This window comes from Drosophila miranda (genome assembly GCF_003369915.1).
Source record: "Drosophila miranda strain MSH22 chromosome Y unlocalized genomic scaffold, D.miranda_PacBio2.1 Contig_Y2_pilon, whole genome shotgun sequence".
In the NCBI taxonomy this organism is placed as follows: Eukaryota; Metazoa; Arthropoda; class Insecta; order Diptera; family Drosophilidae; genus Drosophila; species Drosophila miranda.
In genome coordinates, this window is record NW_022881614.1 from 22,804,987 (window position 1) to 22,831,388 (window position 26,402).

Here is a 26,402-nt window from a genome sequence, read left to right on the forward strand (position 1 = left end):
ATGGCATAGACTCATTAGTGTATGTGTGTACATAGAAAGGCAAAAGAACAAGTTGAACAAATTCAACGGAGATTCGCATTGTGTTTTTTTGATTAGAAAGCAGTCCCAACGGATCAAGAAACACAAAAGCGAACGGAGACTCAAGTGTGTATACCAAAAAGTGCGTATGCCAAGCCGCACAAAACCGCGAGTGTGTATACCCAATAGTGTGTATACCAAGGCATAGAAAATCGCGAGTGTGTGTGTGTAAATAGCAACTCGGAGGGATACTTAAAAGAAAACGAAAAAACAAAAGAAAGACACGGACAACAGTATTGTCGTCGTAGTTGCTTTGTGCATGAGACGATCGACAGTTACAAATTTTGCACTGTGGGACAATAAGTATCAAAAATGAGTGGAAATATGAATTTCAATATTGAGAAACTGGACGAAAACAATTATAGCACATGGGAAGTTTTGATGAGAAGTGTTCTCATACAAAATGATTTGTGGCCAATCGTCAGTGGTAAAATTGAACTTAGTGAAAGTGCAACAAATGAGCAACGTGCAGCTTTTGAACTAAAGGATCAAAAGGCGTTGGCGTCAATTTTACTTTGTGTTAAATCGACCCAACTAAACAATATTAAAAATTGTGTATCGTCGTCACAGGCATGGCAAAAGCTAAATAAAATTCACAGGCCAAGCGGACCAGCAAGGGTAGTGCTTTTAATTAAACAATTGTTGACGTTAAAAATGTCGGATGGTATAAATGCACAGGAATATTTGCGGAAATTCCAGGTGGTACACGAGGCTTTAGCAGAGGTCAACATAAAGGTTGATGAAAAGATCTTATCAGTTGTGTTGCTAAATGGTTTGCCTAAATCGTATGAAAGTTTTGTTGTTGATGGCAAACAGCTGACAATATAAAATACAGTCACACTGTTACAACAACTCCATTCAGCTAATCGGCCAAACTGTAAATTTTGCTCCGTTCGTTCGGTTCGTCTCCCATGTTTTCTATTGTTATACCAGAAAAAAAGTGAAAAGCAAAGAAAAACATGCAGCATGTGAGGCCCAGAGTGCTAAGTAAATAGTCTGTGCGCCGTTATCGTAAATAAAGCCTGCAAAAAGCGAGTAGATCTCTGCAGTGAATGTGAAAAAAGAGTTGCAAGTGAAAATTCCAACAAAAAGCAGCAAACACACACACAAGACACTGCCGCACATTCAGGCCGATGTATGTGTGTCGCTCTTTGGACGCAATTTTGGTAGCAGGACAGTGGAGCTAAGGGAATCTGGGCCCCGAGTGAATGGTAGAGTGCACTTTGCGACTCTCAGACTCGACTTCCCCGAAAAACGGAGCATTTAAAATAGCACAAGAGAGGTGAGTGCACATCCATGTTCGAGTGCGTGTATCTGTGTGTGAGTGTGTGAGTGGGGAGATATTGCAGCCGCCTGCATTTATTTATATCCATTAACCAGAAATCCATAATGTGCATTGTAATTAGCTATATCTGCGTCAGGCATCGAGCCAAAACAGGAAAAAATACAAAAATCGATTTTCCTTAACTTACGACTTTTCTACGCCTCACTGGGCTCCACGGTGAGGAGAGCGCTTGGGGAGCCGGCAACACCGAAGTTGACGTTGACGTCGACGCTGGCGGCGACTACGATGCGGCACCATAAAGTATACATACATAAATTGAATTTCGAAACACGGAAGCGTGATGGTTGGTGGAGGAGGCTGCAACAGCAGCAGCACTGTTGTTCTTTTTCTCTCATTTGCTGGTGTTGATGTGTGGACGTTGACATGCAATGACTGCATCTTTCAAGAGGCGATGCAGTTACTGCACCGTCAAGTGGCCCGGGTGACCCCAGCAGAAGGCTGTTACGCGCGGATCCCAGGCAAAACGCAGCCCTCCTCCCGCCCAACCGACCGAGGGGCGCTGCCGCATGACGCGCGGTGCGTAGCCGAACCAAACGCGAACATGCAAGAAAGATAGCTATTAGACTAACATTCGAGGAAAATTAGTACTAAACTTACTAAGAAACTAAGCATGCAATCAAAGTACAAATACCACTACAGTTACTAATTAATAGAAAGGTGTGTAAGGATTAATGATTTAATAAGAGGAAGAGAATTAGTGGTGGATATAATATGGTAGAGGGAATTATAATCCGAGCATAAGACCCTAAACGGTTCATGCAAGGAATAATTCGATCTACAAAGTGGAAGGAACAACGGTATAAAATTTCTAGTCAGTCTAATAGGAATCGTGAAGTTTATGCGGCTCAACAGATCAGGGCTGTCTATGTCACCCCTGATCAAGTTGTGCATAAATATCACACCAAGCATTTTTCTACGGTTAACTAAGGATGGGAGGTTTACTAATAGTAGTCTACTAGAGTAAGATGGGAGTCTTACACCCGCATCCCAGTTAAGGCCCCGGAGAGCAAAGAGTAAAAAGTTTTTCTGTACTGATTCTATACGGTCCTGGTGTACTTTGTACTGAGGGCACCATACACAGGAGCCGTATTCTAAGATCGGACGAACAAGCGAGGTATAGAGAGTCTTTGTTATATAGGGGTCGTCAAATTCCTTTGACCACCTCTTTATAAACCCAAGCACGCTCATGGCCTTATTTACCATGGTAGAAATGTGTTCGGAAAACTTTAACTTGGGGTCTAACATAACACCCAGATCATCCACCAGGGTAATTCTCTCAAGAGAACCACCAAATAGGGTGTAAGGAGCCAACAAAGGGCTAGAACGATGAAATGTCATAACTTTGCATTTCGAGGCATTAAGGTGTAACAAGTTTGCACAACACCATGACTGAAAGTTATTGAGATCGGATTGCAAGCGAGAATGAAATGAAATGTCCTTGTACTGGACACAGAGTTTAACATCATCCGCATACATAAGTACTCGAGAGTATGTTAATACTGAAGGTAAGTCATTAATAAAGAGTGTGAAGAGTAAGGGGCCTAGATGGCTGCCTTGTGGTACTCCCGAAGAAACCTTTACTGGGAAAGAGAGGGAGTTTTTGAAGAGGACTCTTTGAGACCTAGAACAAAGATAGCTAGAAATCCATCTCAGGAGGTTGGGCGGAAACCCTAAAAGGTCAAGTTTATGCGCTAAACGGGAATGGTTTACAGAGTCGAATGCTTTACTAAAGTCGGTGTAAATAACATCCGTCTGTAAGTTACCTTGAAAGCCTTTAATAATGAAAGAGGTAAACTCTAACAAGTTCGTGGTGGTTGATCGCCGCCTTATAAATCCATGCTGAGTTGGAGATATAAGTGACTTGCAGAGATGTTGCAAGTGCGGAGTTAAAACCCTCTCAAACATTTTAGGAATAGCGGATAACTTTGCTATACCTCTATAATTTTTTGCATCAGACTTGCTACCTTTTTTATGGAGAGGAATTATAAACGATTCCTTCCAGATCGGGGGGAAGCAAGAAGAATCAATGGATAGGGTGAATAGTTTAAGCAAAGGTCCACACAGAGCCTCGGCGCAGTACCTGAGTACACAACCTGGAACCCCGTCTGGACCCGGTGAAAACACCGGCTTAACTAGTCGAAGATCATGAAGTAGGGAACATTCATTTAACAAGGGACTGAAAATGCCGTTCGACCTCGGTAAACCGTATGGGTACGGATGACCAGAGTAGCTTTCCTCAGAATAGGTGGTTTGGAAGAATTGGGCAAAAAGATCGGCAATTGCCTGATCATTATTTGCCGGCGTATTACAAAATGATAGCGAGGATGGGTGTGCGGACGTTCTACGCTTACTGTTTACGAAGCTGTAAAACTGTTTAGGGTCCTGAGAAAAACGTATCCTGCATCGAGATAGGTAGTTCTTATAGCATTGAGCATTAAGAACTGAAAAGTTTGACCGAGATGAAAAGTTTGATGATGATGATGATGGTGTGTGTTGTGTTCGTGTATGGATGCGTAAGAGAGGGCGAGAAAACTCGAAAAATCTGACCAGGACACGGTCAGCCAGAGTCCAGTAGTCATGGCCACGAGGCTTAACAAATGATTGTGGCGGCGGCGGCGGAGGCGCCCTGCAAATGGAGAGTGTTTTCCCGGTCATGCGGATGCGGTGCGGCTGGGGCAGCTGTCACTTCACTTACCCACCCTTCTCCCCTCTGCTGACTTTCATGTGTCTGTCCTTTCAGCCTCTCTCCTTTCCTTTCTCTCTTTGCCTGCGACGAGAGTGTGTGTGTGTGTGTGCGTGTGTGTTTTGATGACGACACTCAGTTTCCGCCCGCACTGATTTTGCCCGTGCCAATACCAGACACAGTGTGTCCTCGCAAACACTGACCACCAGCTGCTGGAAGGTATACCGAAAGCTTTGGTTTTTCCAGAGTATGCTTCTCTGTATTAGCACTTCATTAAATTAGCAACTTTGGTTGATTTCATTTAGCGAGTGACCACTGTACTAAATCCCGACCATTACCATTCCAGTTTTTGGCACTATTTTGCGGATGCTGCGTGAGCAAAAAGGGGGACGCTTCTATGAGTGGAGTGCCTGGAACTGGGAACTGGGACCTGGCCTTTTTATACCCGATACTCAAAATGAGTATTGGGGTATATTAGATTTGTGGTAAAAGTGGATGTGTGTAACGTCCAGAAGGAATCGTTTCCGACCCCATAAAGTATATATATTCTTGATCAGCATCAATAGCCGAGTCGATTGAGCCATGTCTGTCTGTCCGTCTGTCCGTCCGTCCGTCTGTCCGTCCGTCCGTCCGTCCGTCCGTCCGTCCGTCCGTCCGTCTGTCCGTCCCCTTCAGCGCCTAGTGCTCAAAGACTATAAAAGCTAGAGCAACGATGTTTTGGATCCAGACTTCTGTGATATGTCACTGCTACAAGAATATTTCAAAACTTTGCCCCGCCCACTTCCGCCCCCACAAAGGGCGAAAATCTGTGGCATCCACAATTTCGACGATACGAGAAAACTCAGAATTGTAGAAGATGACTATATCTTCTAGGGTGCAATATCTGAACCAGATCGTATAAATATTATAGCCAGAATCAAGAAAATAATTTCATTCTTTCTCGCTCTATCTCTCTCACACACAGGTTTCATGGTCGGTTTTGCCAATTGCAAAAGATGAGTTCAAGGATCTCAGAACCCATAAGAGCTAGAGCAACCAAATTTAATATCCACACTCCTGTGATATCGGACCTTGACCGTTTTATGTCAAAATTTCGCCACACCCCCTTCCGCCCCCGCAAAGGACGAAAATCTGGGGCATCCACAAATCTCAGAGACTATTAACGATGGAGGAACTAAATTTAGTATCCGCACTCCTGTTAGATCTCACTATAAAACGTATATCTCAAAGTATCGCCCCACCCCCTTCCGCCCCCACAAAGGACGAAAAACTGTTGCATCCATAATATTGAGGATACAAGAGAACTAAAAACGCAGAATCATAGATCATCGTGTCGTTTAATATTAGCGGCGTGTGCCGGAGGAGAGCCATACTGACTTAGTATCGGGTATAACTGTAGAGTTGCGGTGTCCGCAGCAACTCACAACGTTCCCCCTCGTTCTTATTTGCTTCCGCTGGGCACCCTTAAATTCTCCCTTTTCGTCTGCTTTGGGTTCGTGTGTGTGTGTGTTCAAGAAAATTACTTTTACGACCATTTAGCAAAGGTTTCTTCTTCTCCCCTGCTACTCCTCTCTCATATTTAGTTTTATTTTGATGCGTTTTTAATCAGATTGCGTCAATTTGTTGTTGGGCTAACGATGATGGCGGGTGGTCGGTTGGTCGGTGGTCGGTCGGTCGGTTGAACGGTTTCCTGGGATGCGTGTCAAGTGCAGACCAGCACCAGCTGCGTCTCCAATTTTAAGAAATGTCTGTTTCGCATTTGTCTTTCGTTATCTGGAAGTTGGTGGGTCTTTCCACATTCCAATTCGCTGAACCCGCACTCTCTCGCTCTCTCTCCCTTTCTCTCCACAACGTTCGGACAGTTCATTCTGTTGATTCATGGTGTTTACCCTCTTCCTCTGCCGCCGCGCAATGATTTCCAAAGAGTTTGATGTCTCTTTTTACCGATATCGATAGGGTTTATCATGGGTATACGTTAATATCGCCTTGAATATCGGATGAGGAGTGTATAACAAATTCGTGGAGTATTCCCTTACACTTTTTTGTTGCTCTTTTTGGACTGCTTCTTCATGGCCCGTAAAGTACAGAAATACATGGGGCAAAGGAGGAATATCTATCATGGCGGCAGCTGTCCAACTCAGCGGCACTGGAACGTACTGGGCCGGCAGCGGCAACAACTGTTCTTGCTGTTGGTGCTGTTGTTTCGCTTGCTCTTGTACTAGAGCTGTCGTCTTCATCAACGCCTCTGCCTCTGTTCGAATGTTTCTTTGAGAGTGTGTGTCTGTGAGTGTGTTGCTGGTATTGCGTTTTGTGTTTGTTTGTAGCATTTGGCTTTACTGTTGTTGCTGGTGTAACAGCAGAAACACACACTTGCACAACGTTTTTACGAAATATCAACGACAAAAGCAGGAACGCAGTTAAAAGATATAGGATAGCAATTCGCTCCAACGGAATGTGTATTGAAGTTATACTACAATACGGATTGAGTCTCATTACGAAATTTCAGTTGGATGAGTTTCCATCGGGATAAACCCGAGTAGCGTGTATGCCAAAATCAGAAAACCGTCTGTTCAGCTGGATTTTCTGGCGCAGCCTGTGTCTCTCCTTTCGATTTAAACGATAATTGCCACGTGATTTCTAATCAAATTACAGCAGAAATACCAGATCCTCATGTTCAAGTCGAGTCGAGTCAAATGGTTCGATTCTGTTCACATTTAAGTTACAATTTAACCAAAATGGGTTTGTCTTAATTAGAAATCGGATTGCAATCACTCAATCAGTTGTCTTTTCTCTGGTCTTCTCTCCTCCTACAGCCAGCCCCACTTCAATTATGCATATCACAAAATTGGTCTCCATCATCGTCATACCCTAATTACAGTAAATTACTCTGGGGAATTACTGATATGGGTAGATCTGTGCCGCCAGCTGTTGGTCTGCTGGCTCTTGAGGGTGGGGGGGCACTGTTCCAGCTGGAAACGCGATGTGCGTGCTCCATGCTGCATTTTCCTGCACTCACGTACTGGCCGGGGATTTTGCCCAAGCTTAACACCTTTTTTGGGTCGCTTTCCATGGATCATTGGGCAATGGGCCGGAAATTGGGTTACACCTCAGCTACCTTAATAACTTTCTTCTTTTCTGCTGCTCAGGCGGCACCACACTTATCAGATATGCATATCATTTGACTAACTGTAAGACCCACCGCCAACTGTTATCATATCTTTTGTTTGGTCGCGACGTTTGTAGAGCAGTTTTATCTGTGAAAGCCATTTTAATGCTCTCCTTGTGTTTGAACTCCAGCCCAGTTCTGTTGCCCAAAGAAGATCCCAAATGATATCATTATGCATTCTGAAATAGTTGGGAAATCGGATGAAAATCTTTTCAGCAACTCAATGTAAATTTTGTGGAGGCTTTGGAAATATTGAAAGACTTTATCTACCTTAAAGGTGCACCAAGTTAACCTCTCAACTGTCTTAGAGTTCGGTAATACCAAAGACTATACAATACCAAGATGTCGCATGAGGAACAAATGCTTTTTCAATTTTCGTTTGACGCTTCATGGTACGGGCGATCGGGGCTAGTACTTCAATTCTCTTTTACGCTACCTTCGCCTCCGAAATGCTACTCGGCTTCGTCAATGCCTCGGTCAGCGTCGAGTCGGTGTGTCTCGAGAGAAAGAATACAAAAACAAAATATGAACCGTTGACGACGGGAAGCCATCTGGAATGACTCAGCACAGTGATGCTCGACTTGAATTTGGATGGTCCGATTTTTTGGTTTATCTTGGTGTTCTGTTTTGGTTTTTTGTTTCAAAAAGCCGTTGGTTGTATTATTTATTGAGCCATAATTTTTAGCTTTTTTGACGCATTTTTTTTTCCTCCTCGTATAGCCCATATATAGATTAAAGTTCTTTTTTTAACTTTTTTATTTCTGCCAGAAGCCTGTTGCATTTCTTTTTATAAAAGTTATTTGACTTAGAATTTTTTTTACATTTTTCGGAAATAGATACTTCTTTTTCTGCATCAATTTCGGGCTCAATAAATTCAACAGAATTATTTTCCAGTTCAAAGTTGGAATAGCTTCGCTTTTCAACTTTTTCTTCCCTATATATGCGCTAGAAAAATGATCATCGCATATAATCAGTTTTTGTTCATAGTTCTCCAGTGCAACACAACATTTTTCGCGCCAAATTTGACCAAAAATAATGTCTGCAGGCGGAAAATTAGACTTTTTTAGACCAGGATTGGTACGCCTTGATTTTTGGCATGTATTCACAATGCATTGCCGGCCGGACTTTGCATCACCTTTTCTTATTCCGCTCATATTTTTTTTACAACTGATTGCAATGATTGCTAAAAAAGAAGTGAAGAAGCGAGCCTGGCACGAGCTCGAGCCAACCCAGAAATATGCTTGTAGTTCTGTATATGTGTGTATGTGCTAGGTCGGCACGGCCATAAACCGGTTTCGCGCGCAGCATATACGGCTTTTAGCTTCACACACAAGCGCACTGAAAGCATGTCAGTGGCTGCGTGCCGAAACCGAAGGGCAGCGTGGTCGCTGATGTCTTTGGCGCGGCACAGTGGGGACTCAGCCGAAATAGTCAAAAAATTGTATGAGTGCTTTAGATAAATTTAATGTACGCATCTAATAGAGAATTTTCCAATCGAATTTTCAAGATAGTTTTAGTTTAGGAGATATAAGCACTCAAAGTTTAAAATTTTTTCAGTGTGCAAATATTTATTGACTAACTAACTAATTAAGCAAGCTAAGACGGCCAAAGGTCCCACTGTGCCGCTCCAAAGACATCGGCGATCCGCGACCACCGCTTCGACGGTGCTGTTGCCGAACAGACGAAACCGATGGGCAGCGGGGTCGCGGTAGAGACGAAGTACAGGCGAAAAGGGAATTGAAACCCCGCGCGCTCCCTCGTGCCTTTTGGGTCCTAATGTTAGGACCCGCCATAGAACAGCTTTTTGGTCGCTCATGCGACATCTTGGTATTGTATAGTCTTTGGTAATACCCTGACAAATTCAATTCATCAAAGTTCTTCTTGCTTTTCAATAACTTTTCTGCTTTTGTATTTTTTGAAAAAACCAAAAGCGGCACGCCTTTTGTGACCAACCCATACCCATACCCAGCCCATACCATTCCAGACCCCAGCCCTGCCTCAGAGTTGATGCGTGGCGATGATTGAGGAGAAGCGAGAGAGGAGAGACTTTGGGCTATTTTTGGTAATTGCATGGCCAGCTTTCCACTCTGTACCCGAACCATAGAGTTTTTTCTTTTGTGTGTGTGTGTGTGTGTGTGTTTTTCCCTCGCCCAAACTATTCGAGATCCGATTGAAAATCCAGTGCCAGTGGCCATTGCGTCGGTTTCAGTCCATTGACGATGCGTGCCACAAAACATATTTTCAATAAGACTATTTTCCAGCGACAACGACAAGATTGTGGGTCAAACTATTGTAAGATATGAATAGTAGTTTATAAGATTTGAATATTAGTTTAAGATTTACTCATCGATAGTATTATAAGAAATACCAATATACTCGATATATCGATACTTGTCCTCGACAAGTATCGATATGCCAACACACATTCATTCGAATACGACGATCAAGAAAGAAGAACATATAATAAAACCGTGCTATTAAAAGTTTACATATAGGATGTGGGGCTTGCCAAAAAAAACTATGCGATGAACTATGCAGACATAAGAGCGAAAACCAAAAGTGAACTTAGCGACATATTGCGTAGGCAAAACGTATATTTTGATCAAGATGCCAACATACACCAATTACGTACAGCAGTGAAAAACATCATGGAAGACACGCATGAGCTAGGAAATACGGCGCCAAGCGCAGACGAGACTATGCAGGCAGACATTTTTGCAGTCCCGGTTGAGCGCGAGATAGATAGAGACAACCGTAGTGCATAACACGCAGTAAAAGCGGCGCCAGAAGAATATGGTGAAAATGTGCAGAAGGCTCGAGAAGCATTCATGCCGCGACAAGACAGTTGGAACAATTGTACGTTTCTCGCAAGCGCGTAGCTGATCTCAAATTAAGCATATTGAAAACGGAGAAAGAGGCTATGGAGTTGGAAACGCCGAGAGATTGCATCGACTTGACACACATTGAGGCGTTGATGCGTCCATTTTCTGGAGATGACGACCAGGCTGTAACCAGTTGGATAAGTAACTTTGAGGACATTATGAATTTCCATGGTGTATCCGAGTCAAAATGCTGGATATTAGCGAAGCGGCTGCTAGGCGGATCGGCGAAGGCGTACATCGACCATGTGGCGCCTTTGACTTGGCAATTGATGCGAGCAGAATTGCTCAACGTCTTTGAGCAGAAAGTGACAGCGTGGGACATTGGAAAGCGACTGGAGGCACGGAAAATTGCAAATAATGAAAGCGCATTGCAATATTTCGTCGCAATGTGCAGCATAGCGTCGCAAGCAGACATGGCCACGAGCGATGTGGTCAAATTCATCGTAGAGGGACTGCAGGACAAGAGGGGCATGGCAGCATCCATGCTATATTGCAGCACACTCAACGAGTTCCGTGACAAGATGGTCACCTATGATAAGGTCAGAAGAGCTCCTGGCGTCGTAGCAATTCGTAGCGAAGGTATGACAAAGGAAAAACTAAATGTGAGTATGGCAGTTGGGCAGCAGCAAGGTGGTGGCGCAATGCGTTGCTACAACTGTCGGCAATTTGGGCACGTTATGAAGGAATGCAGTCAGCCAAAGAGACCGGATGGGGCATGTTTTAACTGTTGGAGTACCAGCCACCTATATTCGCAGTGCCCGAAACGAAAGATGGCCACTAGGGTAGCTGCAGTTCAAGATGAGGAGCGACCAGGAGAAAAAAACAACGACGATTTAGCGGCTGTCCAGTTAATCACTTTATGACTTCCGTTTGGTGAACAAAGAGGCGTCAGTATTTTTAGTCTATTTGATACAGGTAGCCCTGTAAGTTTTATTCATAAGTCTTTGATACCGAAGTCGGCTATAGTTGAAGCCTATAATGAAGTTAGGAATACTATGGACTAGGAGGACAACCAATTCCCATATGGGGAAAATTTAAGTGCCATATTGAATTTTGCACAAAGAAATATATCGTTTTATTAAACATCGTAGATGATAACATGCTGCCTTTGCCGGTATTGTTGGGACGCGATGCCCTTAAAGTTATTGAAGTAAAATTAGTTCATAAGAAAAATATCAATGCGAAGCAACACACACCATTAAGTTCGTTAAAGCAAAAAGCTATTAGTTTAACCTGCGCGTCTTTATTCACCGAAAGTAAAAATAATATTAACTTAAGACTATATGATAAGTTAGATGGTAATCAATCAGAAAGAAGCGAGCTAATCAAACGTTCTAATCCATTTAAAAATCAGACACAAGAAAACTCAAGGAATGACAAAATGGTCATCGAGAATATGAATCAAGGCGACGAATTCAGTAACTTTTGTGCGTCGGTAGAGATTGATGAAGAGGAACATATTAACGTAGGTTTCGAATTTGGACCCACTCTTGCAGAAAAGTGTAGGGAAGTTATTAAGACATACTATTTACACAAAGAATTTGACTTTAAAGCACCACCAAAGTATCAGATGCAGATTCGTGTAACAGAAACAACACCATTTCATTGTACTCCGCGTCGTTTATCCTACCATGAGAGAGAGAAAGTAGCTGAAATAGTAGATGATCTGTTAGAAAAGAAAGTAATCAGTCATAGTGAGTCTCCTTATGCTTCCCCGTTGGTCTTAGTAAAAAAAAAATCAGGAGAACTTCGAATGTGTGTCGATTACCGTGGTCTGAACAAACGAATTGTTAAAGATAATTTCCCATTGCCCCTTATTGAGGACTGTCTTGAGTTTTTAGAAAACAAGTGCTGTTTTTCCATTATAGATTTGAAAAGTGGGTATCATCAAATAGGCGTAGAAGAAAAATCAGTTCCGTATACATCGTTTGTGACACCGCAAGGACAGTAGAGTACTTGAGAATGCCCTTTGGGTTAAAAAATGGATCCGCTATTTTTCAAAGATTTATTTCGGAGCTCTTGAGAGACTTTATTAGGAACAAAAGCATTGTAGTGTACATGGTTATACATGGTCGTACATGATATATTAGTAGCGACTAAAACAGTTGAAGAACACATGGATATATTAAAAAGACTATGCATTCGGTTTAGCGAGCAAAATTTAGAGATAAATCTAAAAAAGTGTAGGTTTGTCAATCGAAACATCGATTTCCTGGGGTATAAAGTTAATCAAAACGGAATAGTTCCTAGTGATTCCCATATTGAGGCCTTGAAAAAATACCCAGTCCCTCAAAATGTAAAAGCACTGCACTCATGCTTGGGATTCTTTTCGTATTTTCGACGTTTCATGTTGTCATTTGCGACGACAGCTAAGCCCTTGGTGCAGTTGTTAAAAGAAGGTGGTCCGTTTCCCATGAATAGAGAACAGGTGAAGACGTTTGAAACTCTTAAGAATGCGTTGGCAAATCCTCCGGTATTAGCCATTTTTAGCCCAAATAGAGAAACGGAATTACATACAGACGCAAGTTCATACGGTTATGGCGCAATACTGATGCAAAGACAAGAAGATGGGAAGATGCACCCTGTGTCCTATTATTCCGGCAAAACAACAGAAAGAGAATCACGTTATCATAGTTTCGAACTAGAGACATTGGCTATAATTTATGCATTGAGGCGTTTTAGAGCATATTTGGAGCATAGGACCTTCAAAATAATCACGGATTGTAATTCGTTAGTACAGACGTTAACCAGAAAGTCAATTAGTCCTAAGATAGCACGGTGGTCCCTAGAGTTAGAGAACTATGATTACTCCATTATGCACAGACCTGGGGCCAGTATGGCGCACGTTGATGCGCTGAGCAGACAAGATCAAGTGACGAATATGTTAGAGGATGGTTATAGAGTCAAATACGGTTTAGAAAAGTCTAATTTAGAAAAAGATAAGAGGAGAAAGCAGTATACAAGGAATAGTGTAAGTAGAGACAACCCTGGTAGTGAGCATAGAGGTACCGTAGAGAACCCTGTGATTAAGTGTAGAGAATTAAATATCAGTAGAGAGCGTAGTAGTACCGTACAGAACCCTGCGATTGAGTGTGGAGAATCAAGTGCAGTAGGAAGTAGATTGGGAAATAGGTGGAAGTCTGATGATAGAGAGAACCTTGGTAGTGATTGTAGAGATAACATAGAGAATAGTGAATATAGGGAAGAGGATGGATCGAAGATTGAAATTAGAGATTTGAGCCAATGTAGAGGAAGCGTTAACGATGTGGTGGGGGGAGTAAAGTACATTAGTAGTAGGAATTCAGATAAAGAGAAAAAATGTGTTGAGGATACAGTAGAGAGGGACAAGTTAGAGTTTCAGGAGGAAAGATTACTAAAATCATTGATAGTTGGGGTAGTAGGTTCAACGCCAGAAGAAGTTGATTTGATATTGCAAACAGAACAGATGCGAGACAAGGAAGTAGTTAGGATTCGAAAAATGCTAGAGGATGGAATTGAAGTAGATTTTGAAATGATAGATGGTATTGTTTACAAGATGAGTTGTGAAAACAAACTATGTTTCTATGTACCAATGTGTATGGAAGAGCAGTTGATAAGGCGGTCACACGAAAAACTAGGACATCTGGCCGCAGAGAAGTGCGTGAGTGACCTTTTGAGGACCTACTGGTTTCCGTCAATGAGAAGTAAAGTGGCAAGGTTCATCAGAAACTGTCTACCGTGTATACTACACTCGATGCCTAAAACAATCCATAACAGAACGCTCCATAGCTAAGGTAGCTACAGGTGCACCGCAGGCGAATGGCCAAGTGGAGCGGGTGAATCGTGTTCTTACTCCTATGTTAGGAAAACTGTCAGAGCCTCTTGAGCAAGCCGATTGGTATAGGTTGATGAGCAAGGTAGAGCAGGCCATTAATAACTCCGTTAACAGCAGTACGAAAAAGACACCTAGCACATTGTTATTTGGAATACCCCAGAAAGGACCCGTTGTAGATGAATTAACCGAATACCTAGAGGAGAAGTTAGCGTCAGAACTTAGAGAGTTGGAAACTATAAGAGAAATAGCAACTGAGAACATACGGTTGTCGCAGAAAAGAAATGAGAAGTGTATGCCCATAAACATAGAGCCCCATTAAAGTATGAACCTGGTGACTATGTAGCAGTCCGGCATGTGGACACAACACCGGGGATCAATAAGAAGTTCGCACCAAAGTATCGAGGACCGTACAGGATCAATAGAGTATTGGATAATGATCGTTATGAGGTTGTCGACATTGAGGACTGTCAGTTGACGCAAATGCCATTCCGAAGTATACTAGAACCAGCAAGGCTTAAACCCTGGGTAGAGTGTAAGGATAAAACCATGGTCTCATGTTGTTAATCGATGAAATAGTATGTTAAGTAAGACAATACCGAATAAGAAATGTTTAACCAACTGTATGCCGTAGTGTGTAGATCGTGGGCGATCTGTAGTCAGGTTGCCCGAATGTAAGATATGAATATTAGTTTATAAGATTTGAATATTAGTTTAAGATTAACTCATCGATAGTATTATAAGAAATACCAATGTACTCGATATATCGATACTTGTCGAGGACAAGTATCGATATGCCAACACACATTCATTCGAATACGACGATCAAGAAAGAAGAACATATAATAAAACCGTGCTATTAAAAGTTTACATATCAGGTGTGGGGTTCGCACCAAAAAAAAAAAAAAAAAAAAAAAAAAAAAAAACTCTGCGATGAACTATGCAGACATAAGAGCGAAAACCAAAAGTGAACTTAGCGACATATTGCGTAGGCAAAACGTATATTTTGATCAAGATGCCAACATACACCAATTACGTACAGCAGTGAAAAAAATCATGGAAGACACGCATGAGCTAGGAAATACGGCGCCAGGCGCAGACGAGACTATGCAGGCAGACATTTTTGCAGTCCCGGTTCAGCGCGAGATAGATAGAGACAACCGTAGTGCACAACACTCAGTAAAAGCGGCGCCAGAAGAATATGGTGAAAATGTGCAGAAGGCTCGAGAAGCATTCATGCCGCGACAAGACAACGCTTGTTCGAAATTGACCATGCGATCAGATGAATACGAAGAAGAATCGCGCCGTTTGCAGCAGTTGGAACAATTGTACGTTTCTCGCAAGCGCTTAGCTGATCTCAAATTAAGCATATTGAAAACGGAGAAAGAGGCTATGGAGTTGGAAACGCCGAGAGATTGCATCGACTTGACACACATTGAGGCGTTGATGCGTCCATTTTCTGGAGATGACGACCAGGCTGTAACCAGTTGGATAAGTAACTTTGAGGACATTATGAATTTCCATGGTGTATCCGAGTCAAAATGCTGGATATTAGCGAAGCGGCTGCTAGGCGGATCGGCGAAGGCGTACATCGACCATGTGGCGCCTTTGACTTGGCAATTGATGCGAGCAGAATTGCTCAACGTCTTTGAGCAGAAAGTGACAGCGTGGGACATTGGAAAGCGACTGGAGGCACGGAAAATTGCAAATAATGAAAGCGCATTGCAATATTTCGTCGCAATGTGCAGCATAGCGTCGCAAGCAGACATGGCCACGAGCGATGTGGTCAAATTCATCGTAGAGGGACTGCAGGACAAGAGGGGCATGGCAGCATCCATGCTATATTGCAGCACACTCAACGAGTTCCGTGACAAGATGGTCACCTATGATAAGGTCAGAAGAGCTCCTGGCGTCGTAGCAATTCGTAGCGAAGGTATGACAAAGGAAAAACTAAATGTGAGTATGGCAGTTGGGCAGCAGCAAGGTGGTGGCGCAATGCGTTGCTACAACTGTCGGCAATTTGGGCACGTTATGAAGGAATGCAGTCAGCCAAAGAGACCGGATGGGGCATGTTTTAACTGTTGGAGTACCAGCCACCTATATTCGCAGTGCCCGAAACGAAAGATGGCCACTAGGGTAGCTGCAGTTCAAGATGAGGAGCGACCAGGAGAAAAAAACAACGACGATTTAGCGGCTGTCCAGTTAATCACTTTATGACTTCCGTTTGGTGAACAAAGAGGCGTCAGTATTTTTAGTCTATTTGATACAGGTAGCCCTGTAAGTTTTATTCATAAGTCTTTGATACCGAAGTCGGCTATAGTTGAAGCCTATAATGAAGTTAGGAATACTATGGACTAGGAGGACAACCAATTCCCATATGGGGAAAATTTAAGTGCCATATTGAATTTTGCACAAAGCAATATATCGTTTTATTAAACATCGTAGATGATAACATGCTGCCTTTGCCGGTATTGTTGGGACGCGATGCCCTTAAAGTTATTGAAGTAAAATTAGTTCATAAGAAAAATATCAATGCGAAGCAACACACACCATTAAGTTCGTTAAAGCAAAAAGCTATTAGTTTAACCTGCGCGTCTTTATTCACCGAAAGTAAAAATAATATTAACTTAAGACTATATGATAAGTTAGATGGTAATCAATCAGAAAGAAGCGAGCTAATCAAACGTTCTAATCCATTTAAAAATCAGACACAAGAAAACTCAAGGAATGACAAAATGGTCATCGAGAATATGAATCAAGGCGACGAATTCAGTAACTTTTGTGCGTCGGTAGAGATTGATGAAGAGGAACATATTAACGTAGGTTTCGAATTTGGACCCACTCTTGCAGAAAAGTGTAGGGAAGTTATTAAGACATACTATTTACACAAAGAATTTGACTTTAAAGCACCACCAAAGTATCAGATGCAGATTCGTGTAACAGAAACAACGCCATTTCATTGTACTCCGCGTCGTTTATCCTACCATGAGAGAGAGAAAGTAGCTGAAATAGTAGATGATCTGTTAGAAAAGAAAGTAATCCGTCATAGTGAGTCTCCTTATGCTTCCCCGTTGGTCCTAGTAAAAAAAAAATCAGGAGAACTTCGAATGTGTGTCGATTACCGTGGTCTGAACAAACGAATTGTTAAAGATAATTTCCCATTGCCCCTTATTGAGGACTGTCTTGAGTTTTTAGAAAACAAGTGCTGTTTTTCCATTATAGATTTGAAAAGTGGGTATCATCAAATAGGCGTAGAAGAAAAATCAGTTCCGTATACATCGTTTGTGACACCGCAAGGACAGTATGAGTACTTGAGAATGCCCTTTGGGTTAAAAAATGGATCCGCTATTTTTCAAAGATTTATTTCGGAGCTCTTGAGAGACTTTATTAGGAACAAAAGCATTGTAGTGTACATGGATGATATATTAGTAGCGACTAAAACAGTTGAAGAACACATGGATATATTAAAAAGACTATGCATTCGGTTTAGCGAGCAAAATTTAGAGATAAATTTAAAAAAGTGTAGGTTTGTCAATCGAAACCTCGATTTCCTGTGGTATAAAATTAATCAAAACGGAATAGTTCCTAGTGATTCCCATATTGAGGCCTTGAAAAAATACCCAGTCCCTCAAAATGTAAAAGCACTGCACTCATGCTTGGGATTCTTTTCGTATTTTCGACGTTTCATGTTGTCATTTGCGACGACAGCTAAGCCCTTGGTGCAGTTGTTAAAGGAAGGTGGTCCGTTTCCCATGAATAGAGAACAGGTGAAGACGTTTGAAACTCTTAAGAATGCGTTGGCAAATCCTCCGGTATTAGCCATTTTTAGCCCAAATAGAGAAACGGAATTACATACAGACGCAAGTTCATACGGTTATGGCGCAATACTGATGCAAAGACAAGAAGATGGGAAGATGCACCCTGTGTCCTATTATTCCGGCAAAACAACAGAAAGAGAATCACGTTATCATAGTTTCGAACTAGAGACATTGGCTATAATTTATGCATTGAGGCGTTTTAGAGCATATTTGGAGCATAGGTCCTTCAAAATAATCACGGATTGTAATTCGTTAGTACAGACGTTAACCAGAAAGTCAATTAGTCCTAAGATAGCACGGTGGTCCCTAGAGTTAGAGAACTATGATTACTCCATTATGCACAGACCTGGGGCCAGTATGGCGCACGTTGATGCGCTGAGCAGACAAGATCAAGTGACGAATATGTTAGAGGATGGTTATAGAGTCAAATACGGTTTAGAAAAGTCTAATTTAGAAAAAGATGAGAGTAGAAAGCAGTATACAAGGAATAGTGTAAGTAGAGACAACCCTGGTAGTGAGCATAGAGGTACCGTAGAGAACCCTGTGATTAAGTGTAGAGAATTAAATATCAGTAGAGAGCGTAGTAGTACCGTACAGAACCCTGCGATTGAGTGTGGAGAATCAAGTGCAGTAGGAAGTAGATTGGGAAATAGGTGGAAGTCTGATGATAGAGAGAACCTTGGTAGTGATTGTAGAGATAACATAGAGAATAGTGAATATAGGGAAGAGGATGGATCGAAGATTGAAATTAGAGATTTGAGCCAATGTAGAGGAAGCGTTAACGATGTGGTGGGGGGAGTAAAGTACATTAGTAGTAGGAATTCAGATAAAGAGAAAAAATGTGTTGAGGATACAGTAGAGAGGGACAAGTTAGAGTTTCAGGAGGAAAGATTACTAAAATCATTGATAGTTGGGGTAGTAGGTGCAACGCCAGAAGATGTTGATTTGATATTGCAAACAGAACAGATGCGAGACAAGGAAGTAGTTAGGATTCGAAAAATGCTAGAGGATGGAATTGACGTAGATTTTGAAATGATAGATGGTATTGTTTACAAGAGGAGTTGTGAAAACAAACTATGTTTCTATGTACCAATGTGTATGGAAGAGCAGTTGATAAGGCGGTCACACGAAAAACTAGGACATCTGGCCGCAGAGAAGTGCGTGAGTGACCTTTTGAGGACCTACTGGTTTCCGTCAATGAGAAGTAAAGTGGCAAGGTTCATCAGAAACTGTCTACCGTGTATACTACACTCGATGCCTAAAACAATCCATAACAGAACGCTCCATAGTATCCCAAAGTCGTGTGTTCCTTTTCATACCCTACATGTTGATCATTTGGGTCCGTTGCCGAGTATTAGATCTAAGCGAAAACACCTCCTTGTGGTAATAGATGCATTCACTAAGTTTGTCAAATTGTTCCCGGTTAATAGTACCAGCACGCGGGAAGCGAAGGATGCCTTAAGTAAATATTTTGATTTCTATAGTCGCCAGATCGTGGGACCTGTTTCACCTCGTTAGAGTTCTCTAGTTTTCTGCAGGAGAGAGGGATAGAGCACATTAAGGTAGCTACAGGTGCACCGCAGGCGAATGGCCAAGTGGAGCGGGTGAATCGTGTTCTTACTCCTATGTTAGGAAAACTGTCAGAGCCTCTTGAGCAAGCCGATTGGTATAGGTTGATGAGCAAGGTAGAGCAGGCCATTAATAACTCCGTTAACAGCAGTACGAAAAAGACACCTAGCACATTGTTATTTGGAATACCCCAGAAAGGACCCGTTGTAGATGAATTAACCGAATACCTAGAGGAGAAGTTAGCGTCAGAACTTAGAGAGTTGGAAACTATAAGAGAAATAGCAACTGAGAACATACGGTTGTCGCAGAAAAGAAATGAGAAGTGTATGCCCATAAACATAGAGCCCCATTAAAGTATGAACCTGGTGACTATGTAGCAGTCCGGCATGTGGACACAACACCGGGGATCAATAAGAAGTTCGCACCAAAGTATCGAGGACCGTACAGGATCAATAGAGTATTGGATAATGATCGTTATGAGGTTGTCGACATTGAGGACTGTCAGTTGACGCAAATGCCATTCCGAAGTATACTAGAACCAGCAAGGCTTAAACCCTGGGTAGAGTGTAAGGATAAAACCATGGTCTCATGTTGTTAATCGATGAAATAGTATGTTAAGTAAGACAATACCGAATAAGAAATGTTTAACCAACTGTATGCCGTAGTGTGTAGATCGTGGGCGATCTGTAGTCAGGTTGCCCGAATGTAAGATATGAATATTAGTTTATAAGATTTGAATATTAGTTTAAGATTTACTCATCGATAGTATTATAAGAAATACCAATGTACTCGATATATCGATACTTGTCCTCGACAAGTATCGATATGCCAACACACATTCATTCGAATACGACGATCAAGAAAGAAGAACATATAATAAAACCGTGCTATTAAAAGTTTACACTATCATATACATATAGTGACATATCCATAATTCCCCACATCCCATACACATTATGTTTATGTACAATTCATCCACCCCATCCACACAAGTAACAGGACCCCACTCAAGAATCAATAACTGTTTCTTCCCATACTCCGAGCTAGGGCCCCCCATAATATATACAATGGACCACATTGTTTCATCAACATTAGAATCACGCCACTCTCGAGAAATCGATTCTTTAGAATCACGCCAATCATGAGGACCAAACAAAGCTAGACATAAAACCAAGGAGTATCACATTCCTAGCTCCGTCATGTAATGCAACACCGATCGCCAGCAGTGGATGCCTTTCATCAAAGCCGACGCATCCCCAAATATCGATCCAGGCACGTACGCCACCGACACGAAGATGCAGCCGAGGAAAGCAACGCCCGAAGCCAGAGTCGGGAGTTCCAAGAGAAGGGCTCATGGAAACTAGCCAGCAGCAGAGAGATCAGTTCCGTTTGAGACAAGCAGACGTAAAGTTAAGTCGGGGAATTCAACCAATCTTGTGACATAAAGAAATTAAGTACTAAAAATAAAATCTTTTTTAAAAACTAAATTTCGAGTTGCGGATATTTAACTGGCGCAGTCGGTAGGATTTCGTTTAAAATTAACTCCTATATTTCGGTAATGGTCAGCTTGTGTAATTTCTAATTACTGTGATCACGTAATCCCGGAATCGTTAATAAAATTGTGAAATCCGCCAAAGAACCTATGTGTTACGAGCACATACGATTTGCAAAACTTAAATTAAGTGAACTGAAGTAAGCGGAGATAGTGATCCACCAAGAACAGTGAAACACTAAATACAAAATCAAAAAACTTACAAGTGAACCAAAATAAAGTTAAAAACTACTGAAAACAAAACAAAACCCAATCAACACCAACAACATGGCGTTACCACCACTATCATTGAGCGAAATCCACTTGAACCAGGCACTGCTGTCGGTCAGACAAATACCTGCCTATGACGATTCATCTGGACAGCTAAGCTCATTTATCAAACGAATCGAATATGTATGCGGATTATATCCAACTGAAGATCTTCGCCAACAAAGGATCCTATTTGGAGCGACCGAGATCCAACTGTCAGGAGAGGCACAACGCATATCGCAAATGATACAACCCAACACGTGGCTCGAACTGAAGACGGCGCTGATCAACGAGTTCAAAAATCACACACCATATGAAGAACTCTTACGAGTTCACCACCAGATTCAACGGCAGTCTTCGTAAGTTTATAGAAGAATTAGAGATAAAAGCATTATTAATAAACAATAAGCTAAGCTTAGAAAACATACCAGAAAATAATGTCATTTATAAAAACGCTTTGAACAACACAATTAAAGATGTCATTACTCGAAAACTTCCTGACAGAATGTTCATGACCTTAGCAAGAAAAGATATTACCACATTGTCTAATCTTAAGAAGGCAGCACAAGAAGAAGGATTGTACGAAGCTAGTACAACAGATTCAGGTACAAATAAAGATCAATCGAAATCGTCTCAATCAAATCGAAAGAATGTTGGAAACTATTATCCAAATTATAATACTACTAACTATCACAATCAAACTCAGAGTTCATCTGGAACAGGTCAGACTAATCGAACAAATCAAAATCAAAATTCCCAAAATCCTGGATTATACAATGAGTTCAAAATTTCCTTGAATCAAGGTAGGGCTCAGAATCCATTCAATCAGCAAATATCTCAAAACCAAGCTAGTGGGAGTGGACCCAACCAACCTACTAAAAGAGGGAGGGAGAGCCAGAGTGGCCAAACGAAGATGGACGTAAATTTTCATCAAGCCGCCTCGGAAGAAACCGAGGAGGACCCTATATAAACATTACCATTAATAAAAGAATATTAAGGTGTATCGCTGACTCGGGATCATCGATCAACATCATGAAAGAAAATTATACAGATTCCGAGATAAAAGACGATAACCTTACGGTCCATACCATCAATGGACCTGTCCGTTTAACTAAGAGTATAATGAGGAATGCGAACAAAACATGTCCGTCCGAACAAAAGTTCTACATACATAACTTTTCCGAAAATTATGATATTTTATTAGGAAGAGAATACTTGATGGCAAGTAAAGCCGTCATCGATTACAGAAATGACACTGTAACACTAGGAGCTAGGTCGTACCCAATCATTCAGAGTGGAGAAGCTATTGAAGCCGGCAAGACCGCACAGAAGTGCACTGATCCCTCTACAAAAGAAGAGAAGATCGCACCTAAGTGCCTTGACCCATCTCCAGAGGGAGATCAATACTTCGCTTCCGCTCTAGACAGTGAATTAAGGGAATGTAATCAATTAAGATTGGAACACTTAAACGACGAAGAGAGGGAAGAGTTAAAAAAGGTCTTATATGAGTTTAAGGATGTGCAGTACAGAGAAGGTGACAATTTGACTTTCACAAGTACAATCAAGCACGAGATCAAAACTCAGCATGAAGACCCGGTCTACAGACGACAATACAAATATGCCCAGATACATGATCAGGAGGTAAACCAGCAAATCAAAGATATGATCAGGCAGGGAATAATTCGAAAGTCGAATTCTCCTTACTGCTCGCCCATATCTATGATTCCGAAGAAGATAGATGCTTCAGGAAAGCAAAAATATCGAATGGTAGTAGACTATAGAAGTCTAAATGAAATAACAGTTAAGGACAAATTCCCATTTCCACGAATGGATGAAATCCTAGACAAACTAGGTAAATGTCAGTATTTTACGACAATCGATTTAGCAAAAGGTTTCCATCAAATACCCATGGAACCTAGCTCAATCCCCAAAACTGCGTTCTCCACTAAGCATGGACATTACGAGTTCACTCGTATGCCCTTTGGGCTAACCACTGCCCCAGCTACCTTCCAAAGATGTATGAACAATCTGCTAGAAGAGTTAATCTTCAAAAATTGCTTTGTATACTTAGATGACATCATTATATTTTCCACTTCATTGGAAGAACACTTCTTGTCACTAAGGAGAGTATTTGGAAAGTTGAGAGACGCCAACTTGAAGCTACAAATGGATAAATGTGAATTCATGAAAAAGGAAACTGAATTCCTAGGTCATGTAGTCACTACTGAAGGAATAGTACAAAATCCAGGCAAAATCTCTGCCATTGTCAAATTTCCAATACCAGAAACGACTAAACAAATAAAGTCATTCTTAGGTCTGTGCGGGTTCTACAGGAAATTCATTCCTAATTTTGCAAACATAGCAAAACCCAAGACACTCAAACTAAAGAAAGGAGCTGTCATAGACCCCAAGGAAAAAAAGTACGTCGAGGCATTTGACAAACTAAAAGTACTCACCACCTCAGACCCTATCCTTGCGTTCCCAGACTTTGACAAAATGTTCACGGTAACAACCGACGCTAGTAACATAGCATTGGGAGCGGTTTTGTCACAAGAACACAAACCGATCTGCTACGCTAGCAGAACCCTAAATGAACATGAAATAAACTATTCAGCCATCGAAAAGGAATTATTAGCGATCGTATGGGCAACCAAGTATTTCCGTTCATACCTGTTCGGTAGAACATTCGAGATACAAAGCGATCATAAACCCTTGATTTGGTTGAACAACCTCAAGGAGCCAAATATGAAATTACAAAGGTGGAAAATAAAACTGAATGATTTTAAAATGAAATATCTACCAGGCAATGAAAATCATGTAGCTGATGCCTTATCAAGGGTAAAGATTAATGAAAATCTCCTTGGAGAAGCTTCCAATAGCGTTGGTGCAACTGTACATAGCGCACAGGAAGACAATCTAAATCACATTGCTGTCACGGAAAGACCAATTAACTATTACAATCGGCAAATTGAGCTAATAAAAGGCAATAAAGATAAGATAGAAACAATTCGTTATTTTCACAAGCTAATCATCAAGATCACGTATAAGGAAATGACTAACACCTTAGCGAAGGATATAATAAAGGAATATCTATGCACCAAAAAGAGCGCATTATATTTCCATAACGAAATAGATTTTCCTCCATTCCAAAAAGCCTATTTAGAAATCATTAATTCTAACTGGACGGTTTTCTAAGGGTTTAACTACAAAGAGAGTGAGAGCGCTCTAACTGCGATTGCCCACTCGGAGAACGGCGTCGTTTCATGCTAGGGCGGCGTAACCTCGTTTCCGATCACCATGAAGAGTCTTTCGTTTGCGTTTCGACGAAATCACAACGACAATTAGCAGTTGCAGCCGGCCGCGCCTAAACCCGTATTACCTATTACATTGTACTCTATACGCGATTAAGATTAAAGTTTAAGTTGATTGAAGTCCAAATGAATAAATCTCGAATTGTCTATATCGTGTACATTATTAAACGCAAAGATTCCCCAGAGCACTCCACGACGCGGACACCTGTGCAGCCTGTCAATCAAAGGCACCCGAAGAAGTCAGTTGGCAACGTAACATACAAGGGCAACAGTTTCCACGCCAAGACTGCGGTTGCCGAACACACTCGCTGCCCTCACTGTAGCGCCAGTCACAATCTTCGGCATTGCCCGGACCTTTTGTCCAAGGACTGCTTTGCAAGGAAAGCCATCGTCGATCATGCAAAGGCATGCCTCAACTGTCTGAGCCGTTCCCATGCACTTCCAAAATGTACCAGTAAAAGGAACTGCACGCAGTGTGGTCAAAGACACCATACACTGCTGCACTTCCCAACTCCTGCTCAGGTGGCAACACAGCCTCACGCAGCCTCCCATAGCGCTCGTTTCGGTAACTCCTGGCAGTATACAACGAGCGACTCATCTGGCAGGGCTACACCTACGCAACTCTACGCTAGGACCCCACTTCCTACTCAGAGCACTGCACAGCCTCTCCCGGTTGTTCCCAACACTAGTTCCGGTGGTCATTCACAGTCTGCAGCGACCGACTCGTCTGTGAGAACACACTCTGCGCAACAAGTCTCCGCAACGGCAACGCATCACGGACCCAGCACTGTCCTTCTGGCCACTGCCCTGGTCACAATCCACAACCCCCACACTGGCCAATCAGCTGTGGTACGTGCGTTAGTGGATTCAGGCTCGGAAGGAACCCTCATTACAGAGCACACAGTGCAGGCTCTCAACCTCAAGCGGCATCCAATTTCGGCAGAAATCGCTGGAGTTGGGACCACCTCCAAGAACAGGTGTACCTACACTACAGAATTGTCATTAAGTTCTTGTACTTCGCAGTTTTGTACTACCATTGATACTGCGTTTATACTTAAAACGCTTACATCGCAATTACCTTCAAAATCCATCAAATTGCAGCAATTTCCTCATTTGAACGGAATAGAACTTGCCGATCCCAGGTTCTACAAATCACAACGGATTGATCTTCTGCTGGGAGCGGACGTAATCCCACAGATCCTGCTTTCAGATATCCGCAGAGGAATGGAGAACCAACCAATTGCACAGCACACCCAGCTGGGCTGGATAGTCTTTGGTCGAGCCACTTCCACACGCTCACACGCTGTCACCATTAGATGTCACCACAACAGGCTAGAGAATCTCGTCCAGAAATTCTTCGAAATGGAGCATCTCGGTTCTGCAAAACAGCTCACACCAGAAGAGCGATGGTGCGAGGAGCATTTTAAACGAACTCACATCCGTCAACGAAACGGCAAGTATTTGGTACGGTTACCACTTAAGCGTTTGTTTGACCCTTCGCAGGTGCTAGGCAAATCATGTCAAATCGCGATTAATCGATTCCAAATGCTTCAACGAAGATTCCAAAGGCAGCCGGAGCTGCAAGCCAAATATTCGGAAGTCATGAAGGAGTACTTTCAACTAGGCCAGGTGACCAAAGTAACAACCAAGGAGCAGCAGCATTGCATCATTAGCAAGGAGAATAGAATCGAGTCCACATGTTGCACTTTGCCTCATCACGCAGTATTCAAAGAGTAAAAGTGTCACTACTAAGGTTAGAGTAGTATATGACGCCTCCTGTAAAACGTCAAACGGAAAATCGCTCAATGACGTCCTATGCACCGGACCAGCGCTCCAAAACGATCTAGCCGGAGTGGTCCTTAATTGGCGTTTCCATCGTTTTGTTTTTGCTGCCGACATTTAGAAGATGTATAGATGCATTGACATGAATGCAGAGGA

General features: G+C 42.1%; 1 protein-coding gene and 1 long non-coding RNA gene across 4 annotated transcripts in view; one reads left to right on the forward strand and one right to left on the reverse strand.

The window, feature by feature from the left end:
• The first annotated feature begins 984 nt into the window (after nucleotides 1-984).
• Nucleotides 985-26,402, forward strand: part of LOC117192481 (polynucleotide 5'-hydroxyl-kinase NOL9-like) — a 52,221-nt gene continuing 26,803 nt past the window's right edge. For 2 of the 3 annotated variants that reach the window (XM_033397177.1, XM_033397180.1), the window contains exon 1: nucleotides 1,277-1,360. Coding sequence is in view for 1 of the 3 variants with exons in the window: in XM_033397178.1 (XP_033253069.1) it covers nucleotides 1,287-1,360 (74 nt within the window). In the remaining 2 variants the exon portion in view is untranslated. Of the gene's footprint in view, nucleotides 1,361-26,402 lie in introns of all 3 variants that reach the window. The other variant, XM_033397178.1, reaches the window with a different exon arrangement.
• LOC117192517 overlaps nucleotides 7,170-26,402 on the reverse strand; it is a 37,538-nt gene continuing 18,305 nt past the window's right edge. The window contains exon 2 of the long non-coding RNA XR_004474361.1: nucleotides 7,170-7,451. This is a non-coding gene — a long non-coding RNA (uncharacterized LOC117192517). The remainder of the gene's footprint in view (nucleotides 7,452-26,402) is intronic.